The 20,479-nt window shown below is 37.4% G+C and overlaps 2 protein-coding genes across 5 annotated transcripts in view; one reads left to right on the top strand and one right to left on the bottom strand.

Annotated features, from left to right (window-relative positions):
* The window catches only part of TBCK (TBC1 domain containing kinase), a 107,719-nt gene extending 103,137 nt beyond the window's left edge, over positions 1–4,582 (bottom strand). Inside the window, exons 1-2 of one of the 3 annotated variants that reach the window (XM_085325641.1) lie at positions 4,565–4,579; positions 3,991–4,049 (exon numbers count right to left, since the gene is read on the bottom strand). The gene's annotated coding sequence lies outside the window, so the exon portion shown is untranslated. Of the gene's footprint in view, positions 1–3,990; positions 4,050–4,216; positions 4,238–4,564 lie in introns of those variants that run through there. The other 2 variants (XM_085325640.1, XM_085325642.1) reach the window with 2 other exon arrangements.
* A 287-nt stretch (positions 4,583–4,869) lies between these two features.
* The window catches only part of AIMP1 (aminoacyl tRNA synthetase complex interacting multifunctional protein 1), a 41,920-nt gene continuing 26,310 nt past the window's right edge, over positions 4,870–20,479 (top strand). For both annotated transcript variants that reach the window (XM_085325643.1, XM_085325644.1), the window contains exon 1: positions 4,870–4,986. In XM_085325643.1, the coding sequence (XP_085181769.1) occupies positions 4,985–4,986 (2 nt within the window). In that variant the 5' untranslated portion in view covers positions 4,870–4,984. The remainder of the gene's footprint in view (positions 4,987–20,479) is intronic.

A 20,479-nucleotide genomic window follows, 5' to 3' on the forward strand; every position in this document is an offset into this window, starting at 1 on the left:
GCTACTACAAGCCTTTATTAGAAAGTATTACCTCTGCAGTGCATGTTATGCTTCTCTAACAAACACAAACTTCAGCATAAACCCCCACAGAAGGGTATGGGCACCTATCTCCACTTGTGAGTGGAGATAAAAACACCAAGATCACGTGCTCTGGAGTGAAGTCTGGCCTGTAAGTCATTATAGAAAAGTGGGTGGCACTGCCACAAAGCATGAAAAAGATGCGAGAGAACAAAAACCACATTTTATTAATGAGCCTAAAGCAGAAGAGTTCACCAGTAAGTTCAGTCTGACTTCAGAGACATTATAGCCAGAGTCTGAAGGCATCTGCATATATAATCAACAGGAGTCCACTAGCTGTTGTAGAAAGCACATCTATCTCTCGTAAGTTACAGAATAGCGATCAAAAACTCTAAAGTATAGGAACAGCTATGCAGTTGCTCGAGGAAAAGAAAAAWCGGAGAGGAGGTGGAACCCTCAGGATTTTAAGTCCATAAGAAAAACAATAGGAAAAGTTTAAAGCATAAAACCAATTCCTCCAGAACAGATGCAATAATTCTTTATCACATTAAAGACTTCATCAAATAATGAGGTTGTTTCAGAGCACTAAAGGAACTGTTTTTTTTTTTTTTTTGGGGGGGGGGGGGGGGGGGAGCTCCTATTCACCAACATCACCCTGCTGCTTTCAGGGTAGCTGAAGCTATTCACTCTTGAGAAAGTGACCCAAGAGAAAGAGGATTTAATACTTCAGTCACTCAGAATTATCTTTTCCCTGAGAAAACAGTCGAAYCACTCACCATAAAATTCCTCTTAAAAACCTTCTAAGACCCCTTTGGTGAATCTTAACTGAGATAGTGTTCCCATAATAGGTTACACAGATCCTTATATTCCAAACATCTTTATCAAGTGTATATAAACAGAAAGTATGGAGTACACATTCTGTTCTAACTAATATAGTTCAACTTAAGACAGAAAGTAAATGTATGGATRCTTTCACTATCAGTTTTACTCATGCGTTTTTTTCTGAACAAAAAGGTGAGATATGGTCATTTAATTTCTAACACTGGTCACCATATTAAATACGAATGCATAAAGCAGTCAAACTTCTGAAGGAAGAAAATAAATTAAGTGTATTTTTAGTAACTTTTTAATACAAAAAGTCTTGTATGTAAAGACACAATGCTTTCATACTTCATGAAYATTTAGTAGTTGCTTGGAAGCAACCGATCATGCCTATAGCATACCATTGGAAAGACACAAGTTGAACCGGCTGCAAGGACTAAGACATATTGGTGCACAGAAAGTTCCAATAGGAAAGTTTAACTGTATTTTTATAATAAATTAAGACTCAGATTCCTGTAGGAATTTCATGTCTGCCAAATGAATTACCCTGCAAATAGATATTAACCATGAAAAAAGAAATCTTGATTTACATAATCAATTGTAGTCTTGCTTGRCAATGAATTACGTCTAAAATATTTAAATATATCATTTACAATTTATCTATTTAGGTAAGAAGTTTTCTAATTTCTACTGTTAAAAAGCAATCTGCTAGATAATACTACTTTAATACAGCTGATCTGCATTCGGTTGACATCTGGAAAAAATTTTAATAAAAAGAACTGCTAACTAACAATAGTTCAACAGTTATCTTAAGAAGTTMACCTTTTCTTTTACCCTAGATATTTTGCCCACCAGTATCAAGTAGACCACCTTCCATGTTTTGGACTATACAACTGCAGAATATCATTCACTTTTCACTGGTTGCACAGAGAAAACAGAAGAAACAAAAAAAGCAAAAAATCTTTCTCACTGGCTACTAAAAGGAATCAACTAGCAAGAATTTTGAGATACATATTAAAACAAGYTTTTTGTTTACAAAAAAAATGTTTTTGTTTCATAGAACTGATTCTCTGAAATCTACTAAAGCAATAAAAAAAAAAAATCTCTGATGCTGGAAAAGGGCTAGTTCTGTCAACAGCTAACTTCACAATTAAATTTTTGTATCGCTACCTTAACTCTCTACTTCCATAAACTACTAGACTGACTTAAAAAATAAACCAAGTAACTGCAAAGCTGAAAGTTAAATCCTTTTACCACCACMTTTAAAAAGCACACGTTAACATCCTGGATGAAAGAGACTTTTTAAACTAAATTATTTCAAGCRTGTCATTTTTCCAGTAACTTCTTGTCATTTCTAAATTCAAACAGAATGTTAGATGTATTTTTAAAACTTATCTGAAAGAAGACTTTCAGTGCACAATTTCATATATCAAACTCATTTCTTCTMTATAAAAAAGGCACATTGCATTAATTTTATAATTTGAAGGCATTAACTATAGCCTGCAGAACTTCCCAATTGCTTTGAAAAAGAGGAAAATAAAAAAAAATGTTATTTTAAACTGACATCAGAAACAGTTCAGGCAAATTCAATTCTGGGACTGAATTCTGGAAATTAAATTCTGATAATCTGAAACAGTGGGGATGGAACAGGAAGTGAAGATTTGTCTTATTAGCGTCATCCTAAATTACTGAGTCATTGCTTCCAGAGTATCGTTTAGCGAGTATATGAGACAGTCCATCACATCTGTGAAATAGGTCTGCTATGAAGATTGCAAGTCCGTAAGTGGCCTGTTTCATATCCCGTCTCTGAACAGCCTTCCCTAGCCCACTACCTCCATCCAAATCTCTCTTAGAAACCTTTACTGTATACACAAACACTAACCAACATTCTCAGTAAAACCTACCAGAAACAGAAGTTCTTTACAAGTTYCTATTTAACTTCAAATTAGCATTACTTCAATATCACTTCACTTGATATAGAAGTTAGATAAAAATATGTTAAGACAATCACAATAAAGACCAGAGACCTAATTAACTTCAGAATAACAGGAATTATTAAATTATTATCTTAATTTATTTGTTTTTCTGCAGATTCATTCACCTCATCTTTTTTATTTGCAGTATATTTACTACAAACAACACTGTAGTACTGCAGAGATTTCATCAGATCACTCTGAACATGAATAGTACTGTTTTTAATCAAACATTTTCCCGTGTTATAACATTATTACTTCCTCTTTCAAGAAATACTTCGTGATTTACTGAAATAATAAGTATTCTGCTTAGAAATAAATAACAACTGTGGAGTCACAGGCATAAATGCAGATTCTGAGCACACTAGGCATGCTTAAAAAAATGATTTTAAAAATTATTTTGTCAAAACAACAAATTCACCATATAACAAAACCAGAATTTCCTGTATGAAATTCTACATGTAAATATGACTTGCCTAAACACTTCTCTTTGTAYGCCAGCTACACCAATTCAGTAAAAGGATAAATAAATGTGTCAATTTTCATTATAATATTGTTACTCAGTTTGGGATCTGTAGATGGTGCAAAACAGATTTTGAAAGGGCTACAATGTCAGTATTTAGTTTTCAATGAAGACAGATATTGTAGGAAAAAACAGACAGGTGACTGTTCTGGCAAATGACTAGCACAGGTGACAATGCTTCTAGGAATATTTCATGAAAACATGAAACAGTAGTTCCTTTTTCTAAAAATCAAGTAGCATTTTACTCAAACGAAACATAGGCATCAGCAAAGACTTTCTTAGAGCAAAGGCTCTTTCTTAGCAGTACTACTGAATCTTATCATACATACAGGACAGCCTTTTTCTCCTATTTGGATATTGCGATAAGAAAAGAGTTAATGCCATTTTTCAGGGCATTTACAACATTATCTCACAAAATTAGTAGATTAAGATGTTCCYGCTTAACAAGCCAGCCTTAAGAATCAATAAGACTTATGGGGCATCTCAAGTTTTGGATTGTCAGCTAGAACCTTTAGTTAAAGGTGGAAAAAAAGCAATCAACATCTGGATAGAATAGAGGAAACATATACAATCTAACTATAATGTATCAAAAAACCTTTTAGTCATATCTCTTGATATTAAAGATATAATTTCTCTCAAGTCTGCTGCATCTACCTTTTTACTACAGCATCACTCGGCTGCAGCTGGCTGATAGTCCTGCTGTATCAATGTTCCTACACGTGTAAAGACTGAGCTTGTTACTGTTTAATTCACACGTTAATCACACACGCTCAAGAACTTTAACCGGTTTGCCAAACAGCTGCTTGAGAAGCTGGCAACCTTAGGTGATCCTGGCAACCTCTAAGATACCCTCTCGCCCGTCCGCCCCCACCCAAACTACCCGTTGAGCAGCGGAGCGGCAACCCCGAGTCCAAAAAGGTCCCAACCGGCGCCGCCTTTGAAACCCTCCCCCCCGCAGGCGCGGCTGAGGGAGCGCGCGCGCCGCGCCGCGCCCCTCCGCACAGTGCCTCCCTCAGCACGACCGTTACTAACGGCCACTCGCGCGGCGGCTGGGCGCAGTGGGGGAGGGGCGGGGGAGCTCCCGTCAGCCCTGCTGCGGGCGGCGGCGGCGGCTGCCGGCCGGCTCGGCCCTGGCCCCCCGCGCGGGGCAGAGCAGGGGCAGAGCAGGAGCAGGTCCCGGTCCCGGTCCCGGTCCCGGTCCCGGTCCCGGTCCCGGGGGCGGCGGTACCTCCGCAGCCGCCGCCGCCGCACCGAGGTCTCCCTCCACACCCCGCCCGCGGGGGCCCTCGCCGCTCCGTGACGTCACCCCACCGCCGGCCTCCACGAGGACCCCAGCGAAGAGGCGCCTAGCGCGATGCCTGAGCTCCCTTTTAGTTCTGTCTTAGTACACTTAAAAAAAAACCCACAAAGTTTAGCCCTTTTCTTCTGCATGACTCCCTGSCGCACGGGTACTCAGAGAACGACCTCGCGAGTGCTTTTTCCCGAGAAACAACGCACTCGCTGGGAGAAACGCGGTTCTGCCGGGCGCTTTCTTCCAAAAGGCGGGCGCCCTCGCGGGCAGCCCTGTGAGCGGGGTCCTTCCTCGCGGCGGGCGGAGGCGCGCGGGGGCGGCGGCGGCGGCGGCGGCGGCGGCGGCTCCCGCCGGTTCATGTGAGTGTTTCCCCGGGGGGGCTCCGGGCTGGGCCTCAGTCTGGGTCCGACCGACCCCCACCCCTCGCCCCCGGGGCTGGGAGGCGGGTCGCGGAGCCTCTCCGCGTCCTCGGGGGGCCGCGAGGGCCGGCCGCGGTCCCAGAGGCGGCGGGGGTGGGGGGGGTGCGTCATGGCGGCCCGGAGCCCAGGCCGCGTCGTCGGGGCAGGGCCGTGGAGGGGGGACGAGAGCGCTGGGGCCGCTGCTGCGTCGTTCGTACCGCGCGCTTGTCTCCGGGCCCGGCGGAGGGGTCCTGCGGGAGCCCGCGGGGCTCCCGTGTTCGGCCGAGTTTCACGCTGAGGCGGCAGATTGGAAGCGGCCTGGTGAGGGGCTGCTGAAGCGAATGCAGCCRTGGCCTGGAAGCCATAGGCGTGGGGTACTTACTGCAACTGGCGTTTAAACTACTGGTATTACTTGAAAAATAGATAACTTCYCTATTTTGGCACACAGTGTGCCTTTAGGTTCTTCAGGTTTGCGCACAGATTTCAGTGAGTGACAAACAATATGWAACTCTGTCTTCAGCCTATCTTCAGTGGAGATGTTTGTGAAAACATAACATAGAGATCACAGGTCTGTACAAGGATACGTGTGGATTAGATAAAAGGGACAAGTATATGATTTACTCTTTGCTCATTTAAGAGTCATACAGCAGTGTTACTGAAACACTGTATATCCTGAGCTTATCAGTTAATGCTTTTGTGCTGAGTTTAGAAAAAATAGTATTAAAAAAGAAAACACTACTGCAGGGTAGATACTAAGTTGTCCTTGTGTTTCAGGCTCTTTCTGTTTCTTTAATTTGGATTTTTTAGTAGTTGAGGTCTTTGCTCTTCACAAACACTTGTGATTCATGACGCTTGAATAAAACCAGTAGTAATTCTAAGCAGTAGTGATCAAATACATAATTCTGGTTTTATATGCCCTTTTTGTTCACTTACTAAATTATTGTCTAACTATGTTTAAATAATAATACATAATTTGGAAAACTTGTTGGAAAGTAAACCCCAAATCTGTAAAAATTACTCAAAAACTCCCTAAAGATATATTTTTATACTGGATATTGTTAAAATGAACATGATGCTTTTTGTACTTGAGAATGTATACCTTACAAATGAGTGGCAGATACTTAGAATTTAATTAATTTTTATCAGATAATCAGCTACGTATTTTTGTAGTCARCCTGAAGGATCTTTCCTTGTCTGTCAGCATGACTTCATTATTGTATCCCTGTGCCTCCCATGTTACAGGTTAACAATACATTTTTATTRCCAGAATTCTGATGACTGAAGAATTTATCAAAAAAAAAAAAAGTGGGTTGCCTTTACATTTTAACAGCCTGAAGCCCAAAGTTACAAGATATTGAAAGCAGAGTGATTTCAGTCAAAATGACTTTTACAATTAACTTCAGGAAGTGTGGTCTCAGGAATGTATTTTCCCAATCATAAATATGAAGCTTGTTTGTCTTTTTCACACAACATCATAGGGTTATTTGCTTCTTTTACGTTTTTTTATGGTAAATAAAACAGTTTCTCATTCCTAAGATGGAAAGCAGTGGACAGTTTGKATGGAATTATATAAAATACTTTGCCTGGAAAAATGTTGTGCAAATCTGAAAATAACGCATCAGACTAGAAATAATAGGATTCTTGAGTTGTCTAAGTTAGCTGTAGCCTTTAAGATTTGARGCTTCTGAGGCATGTGTGAGTAGGAGAACATTCTGAAAAAAAAATAATTGAAATATTTAATGCAGGAAGTGGTGAATGAGCTGTTTTAACATAAGTAAAATCTAATCTTGTAACTGAATGAACAATGTCAGGCTAACTTGGGGCCTCTTTATCAAAGAAGGTCCAAAGTAGCCCACAAACTTTTCTTCTTCTGTCTGATTTGGGAGATGTTCATACAAGGAAGACTACAAAATGTCATGGTAGTAATGCAACATCATGCAAGCCATATTTATGGTATTCCTCCCTTTTTTGGTCATGCCTTTTCTGAAATTGTCTGCTTAGTGTCCTTTGTAGAATCATGTTTTTGAAGAATGAAGTCTTATTTTAAAGAATGTTGAAGTATATGCCTCTAACTGTAATATTTATCACCAAAATGTGTGCTGTATGTTTGATATTGTGAATTGGAAACTTATGTGGTGTGGACATGACAATAAGTTTGATCAGACTTCAAAAGTTCGTCTCCTAATCTTGTTGTCTTTGTTTGTTTCTTCTTCCATGAAGTCAATAGAAGCCTTACTGTTTTGTGATCTGTATTTTTATTTATTTATTTATTTATTTTATTTTTTAAACTGAGTTAGGACTAAAGTGGAAAGTCACCACCTTTTTCTTAATTTTTTTATATTAGTCTGTAATATATGGAGACACAGTACAATTGTTTATGTCAGCATGAAGCTTTAAAAATAGCATATAGAAATATAACAAACTAGCACAACTAATACAAAAGTATTTTAATATATCTGTATTWTAAAAAATAATAATTGATTTGTGTGCTTTCTTTTGGAATCTACAGACTACTTCTAAAATTGCAGCTCCTGTTTGTAAACTTACTAATTAGCAGTGGAATCAAATTAAAAAACTACCAATTTTTCTGCTTTTGCAAAACATTAAAATGAAATAATAACCACGTTATTCTGTTCCTTTCTGAGAATGCCCTATGAAGCAGCAGAGATAGGTGGTGCATTCTGGCAATGAGAACTCAAATAATGGCATCAGGATGAAGACTAGATCTTTAATTAGCAAGAAAAAAAACCTGTTGAGATGCAAAATGGGAGATGAATTATATCTAAGACATGTCTAGACCAAGGGTGAAATGAAAAAATGAAAATCGAGCTCTCAGGTGGCCTCAAATCTCACCTCCATTATGAATCCTCATGAGYGCACAGGACTTCAGGAGTATGAGGCTTCTCATACCATTGCTGTGGATTTCTTTGAACAGTAAATATTTTCTGTCTTGATCACAGCTTAAAGTAGAAGTTATAATATGTGACCAGTGAATGTTGATTAAATGTAGATGTGATAACGTATTCTCAGATGCTGCCGTATAATATTTGCCCTCAGCATACCCATATGCTTTTTTTCCTCTATTCTACCATTTCTAGTTTACTAAAGTGATGTAGTGGTATGATAAATGTAATGGTACCATAAATATGCAATATTTATGGTACACTGTGTTCTAACTGTTAGAATCGTACAGGCAACACATATTACCATTCTGTTGCTTTAGGTTGCTAAAGGAATTTAATATTAAAATACATTAACTTTTTTATTTCCTTTTAAGCAATTACTAATCCTTGCTATAAAATATATTCATATTTCATGGGGRGGAGGAGAATCCTTTTATTTCTTTTCTGCCCTTTATTTCCTCGCATTTCTGTTGGAAAAYAGAGATTTGATAGGAATGATCAGCCAGAACTTCACTAGTCAAGTACTGTGCTATATTAGCTAAATTGGACAATGTAATGTTTTTCTCTCAATATTATTATACAGATTGTATGAATTTGGGAGGGGCAAAGTACTTGATGATACAAGTAGATGACAAAGAAAATAGAAAATTTAAGGTTGATGAACTTGGCTGAATTCAGAGAAYGTATAGAGTGTGGTGAATGTGTAAAACTACGAGAAATGTCTATATTAATAAATAAGTGTAAAGCAGCTGGCATTGATGAAATGTGCAAGAAGAGGAATCTGTTATGTACCATAAAATTTTGGAAGTTTTCTGATTATGAAGCTGATGGCTGCGTGTTGCAGCTGCCATGTGCAGAATTCCTTCTCCTTTGTATCTTCTAAAGAAGTGTTCTCTAAAACTTACAAAATTTCAAGTGCTAATCAATGTAGCCAAGCTGAATAGCTAGCWTAAAAGGCTGCTCCTAGGAATATCAGAGGTGAGCAAAGTAAATAGCTTCTCCTGTTTTTTTGTGCTGTTAYGATTTTTATGACTGATTGCTGCCATTGTGACAGGTTTTCATATTCTCTCKTAGTTTTAAGGTCTGTCATGAGAGCACTTAATTAGAATGCTGGGGGAAAAAAATCCAGGGCTTCAGAGAAACCCAGTAACCTCTATATAATTCTTATTCTAAACAGTTATCTGCATGGTTCTCATTACCATTACTAAGAAACATTTCCTTTGTTAGATTTCCTGTAGTGCTTGCAGGTTTCTGGGTGGTGGTGGAGGTTGGGGAGGGGAAGAGATCTATATTTAGTTTTCTTTTCCATTGTTACCTTAGTTTTAAACAGTAGCAAGTAAGTTTCCCTGATAGCTTTTCTTTCCTGTGTAATGGAAGCTATACTTACCCATAATTTAATATGGGTTTGAAAATATTTGAGTACTTCTCAAAGCAGCCTCCTGAACAAAACGTTTTTATTTTGTTTTTGTGCTTGGGAAAGGGTGCTTTTCTTTAAAAGTAATTTCTTGAGTGAAGAATGATTCCCTGACTAGGCTTGGTGACCGCAGACCACTAAGTCATCAATTAAAGTTTTTCTTTTTTTCTGGAGAACAAGAAAATATACTTCTGCATTATGACTTTAGAGATAGAGTGCCAATTATTCATCTGGTTAGAATTAAATTAGTAAGAGTACTGTAACCTATCTGCTGTTTTTAAGAATGCTGTTGATGTATACGGAACTGTAAAGACTGATTGTTTTCTTAGACTGATGAAACATGTCTTAAGAGGACCTCATGTTATTTATCCTGTTCACATGTCACAGAACTGTATCTCAACTACTCTTAGCAAATGTTTGCTTAAATAGTTCTTTGCAGCTTGCAGTGGTGGCAGTTATGGAATCTCAGTCTGTTCCTGTATGTTAGTTATCCAGGTTGTAGAATGCTTTCCTACTATGTAGTATGTAATAAGGAAGACAGTTCAAGCTCTTACTTTCTCACTGTCTTCAGTATGTAYCTCTTTGTAGCTAAGGCACTATGTACTTGTAAGGCTATTAAAAGGTGACTACTACAATGTCTTCTATTGATGTAGAAGTTGGCAAGAGAATTATGGTGATACTGAAAAAGGTAGCAAGAAAGATGGCAGGAATACTGATGATACCTTTCTTGCTCTGATTGCCTTGTAGAGGTGCCCTTTTAAAGAAAATCCAGAATGAGACTTGGCATACAGATGAAATTCCAGAGGAAAATAAAGACTGTAAAATTGTGCCTAAAAAGGGTGTGGATAGTGACAACAGGCTGGCTAGCCTGTCACCCATCCTTGCTCAAATATCAGGAAAATCAGATAAGAATAAAATGCAGGTTAATTCTTCTGTTCCTCTATCTTACCAATCAGTATAGTCTGTCCAAAAATGTCTTTTTAAACAAACAAGAAAAAAAAAAGTCATCCTTCCCTGTGACTGCAGTTGTACTGATAAAGTTGATACAACTGTAATATAAAATTCTACAACCTGTTTCTCTCTCTTTGGGTTAAAAAATAGTGTTATGTAATAAGGACATCAATCATAAAATGGATTTAGATTGGCTTAATGATAAGAAAATGACTTTTGGGTGGAAATACCTGTCTAATAAAAATACCTCTGTTGAGACTTTATAGGATTTTAGTCTGTTTTCATCTGTAACCATAGTCAAACATAGATGTGTGGTGCTGAGTTTCCTGCAGGAACAGGGACTGACACTGATTTGCTGGGGTTGAGGTATCTCATGCCTTTGGYGTGCCAGGCAAGCTATAAGGGCCCTTACAGGACTGTTTAATCAGTCTCTTCTCCTGCTCACACCAGCAATGAGATACACCTCCAGCCCAGTGTATTAGTGGGTTCCTCTTCCTCCTAGGATTGAGATGGTAGCCTCCCACAGTGGAGAGGTGTTTTCTCCTGTCCGTCCTCTGCAGTATGTTATGGTCTGCTTATCAGCATCATATCAGTGAGGAACAGTCAGTAAAATGACATGTAAATGAGTCGATGGTTGTGAGCCTGGAGCTGAAGCAAAGGAATGAGCTGCCTGGATGAGAATTTAAATGAGGGCTGTGGATAGGTGCTCTGGCCAGTTAATGCAAATTAATTTATATGCCCATTCCACCAGAGTGAGTGTAAAATTAACGAGTTGATGTTTCACTTCACAGGCAGTTTATTTATCCTGTCTGTTAGCAAATCTTTTGATGTCTTCTCCTAAATGATCACATTTGAATATGTAACAATATCACACTTAAAAATACATAGTAAAACCTATCCTTGTAAAAGTTAAGTAACACAGGGATATGAAAGAGGGGAATATTACTGGTTTTGTAATACTGGTTTAGCAGAAGGGCAGCAAAAGATCTTAAGTACCTTCTCATCTATAATACCTAAATCATTTCTGACAGATGTTTGTCTAACCTGTTTTTTAAACTTTCCACTGATGGATATACCACAGCCTCCACAGGCGATCTGTTCAGTGCTTTACTCTTGAAGTTTTTCCAAATGTCTAACTTAAATCTTCCTCACTTTTTTTTCCTATCTGCAGTGGACCTGGTGAACAGTTTAGTCCCTTYCTCATACCAACTTTGTGTTTGAAGAATGTTATCAAGTCTCCCATTTTCTTTCTGTAGGTTAAACAACTCCATTTCTTTCAAGCCTTTTGATCTTTTTAAAAGTGTATTTAAAAAAGTTGAGAGGAGAATCTGAGGGGAAAAAAAGCAATTCTCTGTAGCAGTTGCGAGGAGTCTTAACTATGCATGAATGYAATGTGAATATTGTTTGGTAGATCTCTTGAACAGCTAAGACAGTTTATCTGTAATAAAGTGTAGCTAGAAAGCCTTTCCTCACTTGGCTTTCCTTTATTTCTTCTTGTCTGCCTCAAGYTTCTCTTCAGAGAACTGTTCCAGTTTGTGTGGTGGGTTTTTGTTTATTTGTTTTGAAACTGTAGTGGAGGGACACCAGWGAGGGAACAGAGTCCCAGGTAAGAAGTTAATCTCTAATGTGTTCAGAGTGTGGTGTTAAATAATAAACTCATTAGTTGACTCCATACTTCTTGACCCATAGAGACTTCYAATACTTAAGTCCATAGCAGGCATACAGCATTTTGTAAGCAGATATTTCCCAYTTTAATGTGTAGTCTCTGTAATTCAAGTTGGTGTGATACATCGGATAGACAGAATGAGAGGAAAGCACTTACTGAGCCTAATAAAAATGTGCTGCTTTGCTTGGGTAGAATGACTTCTTCAAGTATTTTGAGATTGTCACCATACTTATTGGAGTATTCCTAAACTRTTGAAGCATACAAGCCTATATTTAAAAGGTACTTGTCTAAGCATGCTCTATACTTCTGGCAAATACTTATAAATACAGTATTGTTAGAAACTCATAATTCATTGTTGTTGTGGTTTTGGGCATGGCAGTCATTGGCGCTCCTGATGACCAAACTCGGTGTGATGGATCCTTGTTCAGTTTTGTAAGAGACAGCTGCCTGTAAGGCAAGCTATGGTCTGCTTCTGGAAKATAYACAGTAATATCAGGTGACCRATGAACACAAAAGGAAGTCAAGTTAATGTTCTGTTTCTTCTTAAATGTTGCTTCCAACAGATTTGCTTCTAAGGAAACAGTCCTAAAAATGATGCGTCTTTCAGGAGCAGCAGCACATAGTAACTGTTTCACATCTCAGTATTCTCTTACTTTTTTATTGTTAATATACAGAGTAGTTTGCAATTTCAGTTTTCAATATCCTATTTAAAATAAGTCCTTGGTTCAAGCAATTCAGATGAGAAAAGAAGAGGAGCAACTCAATCATTCATTTGTTCCGTTGTATGTCTATTTATTTTGCTATGGCAATTAATTACTTCAGTAATTCTACCACTGAGGCTCACAGGCTAACACACTGAGGTGTATTAACAACAATATGTGACCAGCAAAGAATTTGCTTCTGGATCTTCTTGTACATTCTTCCTCTTGAATGTCTCTGACTCTTTTATTTTTTTTTTCTTTTTTTTATCACAGAATGGTTGAGTTTGGAAGGGAYCTCTAGAGATCATCTAGTCCAACTGCCCTGCTTGAGTGGGGTCACCTAGAGCAAGTTGCCTAGGACCCTGTCCAGATGGCTTTTGACCGTCTCTGAGGATGGTGACCCCACAAACTCTCTGGGCAACTTATTCCAGTGTTCAGTCACTCTTAACAGTAAAGAGGTTTTTCCTCTTGTTCAGATGGAACTTCCTGTGTTTCAGTTTGTGCCCATTGCCTCTCGTCCTRTTGCTGGGCAGCACTGAGAAGAGTCTGGCGCCTTCCTCTCTACACCCTTCTTCAGATACTTAAATGCATTGATAAGATCACCCTCCCCCCCCTCAGTTTTCTCTTCTCCAGGCTGAACAGGCCCAACTGTCTCAGCTTTTCCTCATTATTACTCAGCAAATCTTGTGTCTGACCATGGGATGAAGGCGGAGGGGAGAAGGGGGCATAAAAGTAGCTAGATAAATAGGTCAGCATCTTGGATAATTTTTTCTTTGAGGTCTTGGAGCAGAGCGTCTTCCAGTAGTTCATTTGTGCACTTGCGCATTGTTTTGTTTCATTCTGTTTTGTCGGAATATTGCCAGTTGTAAGGGGAGGACCTGTGTTCTGTACACAGAAACTGAAGGGATGTTTACCCAGAATATTCTTAGTGTTCTTACTAAATGCAAATATGAATAAGTGTATAAATAGCTTTTGAAGAGGTGAGGGAATCATCTTTACCTGTGGAGAGATGAAGGGCAAAATTTCTCTTAAATGATATTTACAACCCTAAGAATCACAGTAGTCCGAAATTAATCTGTTTTGATGATCARACACATCAGTAAGCTGTAATCACTTTTTGAAACTTGATATTTCTAAAGAAGATGACTTAGATATCTTACTGAAATGAGATTTTCATAGAATTTCTTTGCCATATACACTTCTCAGAGGGAAATTACAAAGAACTACTACGTTCTGTATGTTCTGTTAACCTAGCTTTTATGTTTTTATTTTACACTCCACAATTTTGAAAAAAGTTCTTAAGTTGTTATGCCACTTTATATAAATTAACAACCTGAAAACTATTCCTTGATTCCAAAGAACTTTTACAGGAAAGCTTAAAGTAACATTTTTATTGGACAGCAACATGTACTGTATTTAACCATCATCAGTTAAACACAATTCATATATAAGACCCCCTTTCTCCCCCCCTTACAAAGTACTGGGGGAAAAATTGAAAATGAGAGAGATTCTGTGATGGATTAAAGAAAATTGGAYTCATCTCGAAACTGATTCCCTGGCGTGTTGTCTCACATCCTAATTATCTGAAAGCAGACGGATTCTGAAATGCTTTTTTTTGTGTGAGACAGGCTGGCAATGCATAAAACATATTTTAAAAAATGCCCTGAGTTAGCAAATCTCTTCTTGAGGTCATTTAGTACATTTTCTTGGCATAAACCTCTCATTACAGAAGACTTTATTTCCATTTCCTTCTCATCAGGAGCTTTCCCAGCRTAACCTCAGTTGAGTATGAATTGATAGCTTAAAGATTAGTCTCTTAGTTCACGACCCTCTCTCGGAAACTCTCCATGGCTATTGGATCCAGTTTCTAATCCCAGAATGTCTCTCCATTACTGTTTAACATACAGCTTTGTAGTGGCATCTTATTTCATGCTCTGAAGATAAGTGAGCAGATCATTTCAGCAGCCTCAGTTGGCTCGGGCAGCTGGAGACTRTTCCAACAGGAGAGTACACGTTTGCACATGGTGCGTAAAAGACACCACATTCGGCTTAGTTAGCAGCTGTTCTGGCGTTAAGGCTTTAAGTTCAAACCATTCTTGCTTGTCCTACTGTAAGGTCTGAAATCTTCCATGTGAAATGGTGTAGTAATTGGTARTAGTTACACTTAAGGAAATCACGATTGCTGACTAGGATATGACACTGAATTGTACRTCAGGAAAATTAATCTTTTTGGGGGCTTTGAATTACCCTGCTACAACACACTGGGCAAGTAATTTCTCATCTCTAGGCCTACCTATAAAGGAATGCTGGTGATAAGAACTAGGCACAGTGTTTCGTCYGCATACAGTTTTTAACTTTCTCCATGATTAAATGTTACTGAGCACTTACCTGCAAATTTTCTTTTTTCTGAAGATGTTAAAACAGGTTATTTTAATCATAATATTTAATTAAAAATAATTGTTTTTAAAAGATGGAATTTTTAATAGAATAATTCAGGCTATAACAGAATATATCATTTAGCTAATATAAAAAAGAAAAGGTTATGGAAACAAAAGCAGTCTTGAATTCACAGATGAAATACTGCTATTTGCAGAAATTTGCTTTGGGGATTTTGCTGTAAGCTCTAATAGCTGACTGCAGCCCTCTCCATGTCCAAGATGAATGCAAGAAGTTTTTTGTTCATTTTGCTCTGTGCAAATCCAAGTATTAAAGAGGGAGAAATAATTTTTAGAATAAAAGTTTTAAAGGCGCTCACCTTAAATGCTTCTTTGTGCATACACCTGAGAAAGAGATGCTGGAAGGCAGTAATTACAAGACTGCTCACATTTTTTGGTATCATTGAAAGACAGAGCATTGCAGTATTTTCTTTTTGAATGATATGTAAATATTTATATAAGATTCAGTCTAGAAGTTTACCTAGACTGACATACTATTCACTCAATAGCAGCATTATTATTTTGGACTGTGCCCAAAGGACTGTTGAGTATAGTTACTTTGAAGTTGGATTAACAAGTACTCATAAAATATTTAATAGTAATGATGTTCATAACTTAGTTCTGTTTCAATACTGTGAAGATTTTTGTGTGAAGATGCTAATTTAACATTCATTATGTAACCTTCATATAATTCATTAATAGAGGGAAGGAGAAAGTGGTGGGGCACTGACCTAGTAAGGCTGGAGTTTTGCAAGAGGTACTGAAAGGTATCCCAAGAAACTCTTGATATTCCATTCTAGTTTGGAATGTAGAAAATGACTCGTGCCAGAAATAACCCTTCGAAGATGGCCCTCTTCATGATTTAGGAAGGCCATTTCTGTTTGTTAGCTAGAGTAACTTCAATAAACCACTTGGAAATGTTTTTTGTTTGTGTTGGCTTTACATTTGATTTACCAGTTTCAGTAAACACTGTTTGGAGATGCAAAATGCAGAATAAGCATAAGTAATATGAGCAGCAGTTCTTTTTTAATAAGAGAACTAGATGATTTCTATTCTAAAGTATATATATTTCTATTTCTCTCTATATAGGGATACATATGGATATAGTAGATACAATTTAGACTTTTATATAAGTTTAAGCATGTTTATGCTACTCAGGAGGAAGCTTTTTTTTTTTAATATATTTATATATATGTATACAAAGGACGTTTTCCTGTAAACTTCCTTATATTTCTAGTCAGTAGATCTGGAATAGCTGTGTAATGATATAACCATCCTTTATTGTTCATGTCTGAGCAGAAGGAAAGCTTGCATTTTGATTTCAGTTGTCATTTATTTAGAAATGATTGATGAGTAGTTGTACAGTCTTGACTTCAGAAGTCTAGTAGCTTATTTTCCTGCTGAGAATAGAGGTGTCTTCTCTAGAAACGGAAACCTACTGAAAAAAATTTCTTTTTTTTTCTTGAGAATTGCTTTACTTTATCTCCTAAAAGGAAGAATATTTTGTGTGTTTCTACCTCACAAAAGTTATAATAATTATTGCAGATTTACAATACTTAGTTAGCTACTTGGTGGCTACATGTGAAGATTTTTCTAAGTTGGATTTTTAAGTCTCTTCACTCTGTACATGATTAAAGGAAAGGCCTGTGTGTTGGAGATGATGCCAAGAATATGAAGTGGCAAATACCATTGGCACATGCTTTTGGAGTGACATGTAACTGCTTTTGGCTGTCAAGGATCAGCTGCTGCCACCCTACATCAGATTTAAGAGTTAATTTTGGCTTTTCAGGCCAAAGCTGAACAAATCAATTTCTCTGATTTAGGCAAGTTAGTATCTCTATGAAAGTTTTTCATCAAAATATTGTCATGCTGTGTTATATCAGTGATGCTGTGTTATACATGTGATGTACGAAGAGGAAAGGTGAATGTGTGTGGGAGGATTTAGCTTATGTAAATAAGATACTACAGCTGCAGGTTCAATCTTCCATAAAGATTTCTTTTCTCTTTAAAGACAGCTCTATTGCTACCCTTTAAGAGGTGTTTGCCATTATTCTTGCATTGATTACACTCATACGTGCACACACACATACACACATACACACTTGTGCACATATTTTCAGTTTTTCTTCTGCTTCTATTTGACCYACATAAAAGAATACAGTTTCTGCCTCAGTAAATAACAGTTGTTGATGCAGTTGTGCTTAGAGAACACTAATTGTATTGCTGTACAGCTGCTTGTAATCTTAGCACTTGCTTTATCTTAATTAAATGAATATCTTATGTTACTCAATTTTGGTTAAAAAAAAAAGAATCTTGAAATTTTTATGTTATTATCAGCTTTCCTACATGCAAAAATACTATCTTGTAGCATGGCTAAGACAAAACAAGTTTAACCATTTAACTTTCATAGAGATACTAACTTGCCTAAAGAAAAGAAATAGATTTGTTCAGCTTTGGCCTGAAAAGCCAAATTTAACTCTTAAATCTAATGTAGATTTGAATTATTAATATTCAATGTATTCATTTAATAAAATTATTTTGTAGATTGTTGATGACATTAAATATGTTACTGAGATGGCATTTTTGTTCCCAAACTCTTCAGGTTTCTAAGGAGATGATATCTTTAAAGTATATTTCTAACAACTAAGGCTTTTAGCAARGGTTAGTATCCTTGTTGCCCAAAAGAAAAAAGTTGTATTTTGAAAGATGGTTTTAAAAATGTGTTTGTTCTCAGGTAGAGCCCTGTATTGGGAGGGAAGATAAGTATTTCTTTCCTACCTTTTCATAATTGCTGTACATATTCTTAATTAGGAGAGGAGCATGAGTGCTCAGATTTTGTGGGATGAATTTGTAAAAGACAACAAAAATATTTAAGAAACATTGTTGTTCTAGTTGGTTTCAACCAGTAGCACAAGAAGGACCAGAACTGCCCTGAAATCTGCATGGTTTAGGGGTTTGGACAATAATCTAACTGCCAGTACAACCCTAGAGGGGGAACAGCAGTGCAGATTCTTCAAGTTCTCATGGGGCATTTGCTGACCCTGCAGACTTGCTTGGATGCAGCTGAGCCCATTTATATTTCTGAATTTATCAGCATGTGTGTATGTGTCTGTAACTGTAGAGTCCATCACCTGTCAAAGAAGTTTTATGAGGATACTTTAGGGGAAGCRTGAGTAACATCTCTCTTTTTCTTTTTTCTTCTTTTTTTTTCTCCCCTTAATTCATTGAGAGCTATTGGATATTCTGTGTTCTGGAAAATTATGCTTTTATGAAAAAAAAAATGGCAATTTTTAATGTGAGCTTTTGGTTCCAGAGAGTTGGATGTGTTTTGGGTTTGGAAGTCAGTGCTTAAGGAGAAAAAAATAAGGTAGCATTTTGTAGATGTTATATCTTTTCCATCATCGGAGTTCTGCGAGAGTTCCTGCTGCACATGGTGATCATTTACTGTAAGGTTCCGAAAGCACTATTAATATATTAATGCAGCAGAATCCAAAAGATACACACTGTTGAAAAAAAGCATAAGGCTGTCCAACTGTTTTGGCATATGAGCTGCTACTTAAATTTCAAACTGCACTATAAGCACAACCAGATGAACCTCTAGTGAACTTGCAGAGGACGTAGCAGATGTAGTGGGTGAAAAACCTGTTACAGCTTAGGTCAAGCAATGCAAAGAAGCTGCCTCTATTCAGCCCGTGCTGTGAGCCATGCATGTCTGTTAAATTACCCTTAAGTCTTCTCTAATTAAGAAATTTACTTGATATCCTTTGTTACTGAATAACAKTTGGTAGCCTGGAAAACAAAAACTTTGTTACAAACCACACCCAAATCTCTTGATTTTTGCTTTAACCTGGGCAGAACTCCTTGTAGGGACCTCTCTGCTTTGTTTGGGCTTTGGCATGTCTGCTTGGATGAGGGAGAACAAGGCAAAGTTAATTTGGAATTGAACTGAGACAAATAGTGATAGAAACAAATTTAGCATGTGCTCTTAACTTCTCTTGAGCCTTTGTGTGCTGTAATTGTGTTGTATTAAGATGTGATACAGTTGRTCCAATTTTTTATGTCATCTACTAAATCTTGAAATGAGAACAGGAACAAAATAATAAATTCATCTTTACTTCTGAATGTAACCATTCAGTTTCTAATGATGTCTGCCATACAGATATATTTTAATTCAAATCAAGTCTGTCATACATTTGAAGTAAGAAATATGTACTGTGAAATTCTTTGTTTGCTCTATCATATGCTCATCATCCTTCCTAGTTCATCGCTTGTCATGAATTTGATTTTGCTCATCCCATTAATGCTGTGACTCCCTGGTAACTTCTGTTGTACATGCTTCCCTTTCAAGAGAGACCTGTCTTCATGTTTAAAARTAATAGTTACTTGACTAACTTCTATTGCCAAATGTCTCATTGGGTGGAGGGATGGTAGACTCAAAATTGCTACCAGTACATGTGCCTTTTTTTGTGTGATGCTCTATCATATCTTTAAATAATAAATAAATAAAATCTTTCATGCTGCAGTATTTTTAAATATTAAAAGGCTTGATTGGCTGTATGTGTTTTTACTATTTACAGCCCTTTAAAATAGGGAGGAGCAGGCTCTTAGGACCACTAAAGGACCTGTCTGCAGCTGGGATTGAGCCTGATTTATCTGGATTTAGGACTACTAAAGGACCTCTCTGCAGCTGAGATTGAGCCCAATTTATCTGGCAGCCAGAAGGATTGGACTGTAGTCTCCAGAGCTAGAAAATCATTCCTTAGGGCTGGCATTGCTTCTTGGATGGACTGTTAAGATGTGCTAGTTATTTGAAAGTCTGCAAAACAGTTATTCTGACTCTAATAGTGTAAACGATTTGAGTTGAAATAACATATGGCAGAAATGTACAACTTTGYTTAATAATTTGCTGTTTGGCAAATTGCTTTGAATACTAACTACACAGAAGTTTATAGGCTATGAATACTTTAAAAATTCTATTAACACTTTCAAAAAATGAAAAAGAATCAGGCTATTTAACTCATTAAAGCCCCAGTCATAGCAATCACTTGCTTGAGAAGAGAAAATGAGGAAGATAGAATTCTTAGGTCTTTTTGCATTGAGAGTCTTCAAAACCATGTTTCTATACTTTATAATATTCTCTCACATTTTAGMCTGTAGTTCCATTTTTCTCATATTAAAAGCAGCATTCTTTCATTAGCAAAATATGAGGATAGTAGTTTTATTTGATGTTTTGCTCTGCCACGCTTCCAGTAACTGATGGGTGATCACTGATCTAATACAGAGTGACAGAACTGAGATGCTGTAATGATTTATCTGATAGTCATTTCTAGACACTTGTTCTTTTGAATGTTACCTGAAATCTCAGCATCAAAAATACTATTTTT

Source organism: Rhea americana, unplaced genomic scaffold (assembly GCF_003343005.1).
Source record: "Rhea americana isolate MKP2758 unplaced genomic scaffold, rheAme1 scaffold_99, whole genome shotgun sequence".
NCBI classification, from domain to species: domain Eukaryota; kingdom Metazoa; phylum Chordata; class Aves; order Rheiformes; family Rheidae; genus Rhea; species Rhea americana.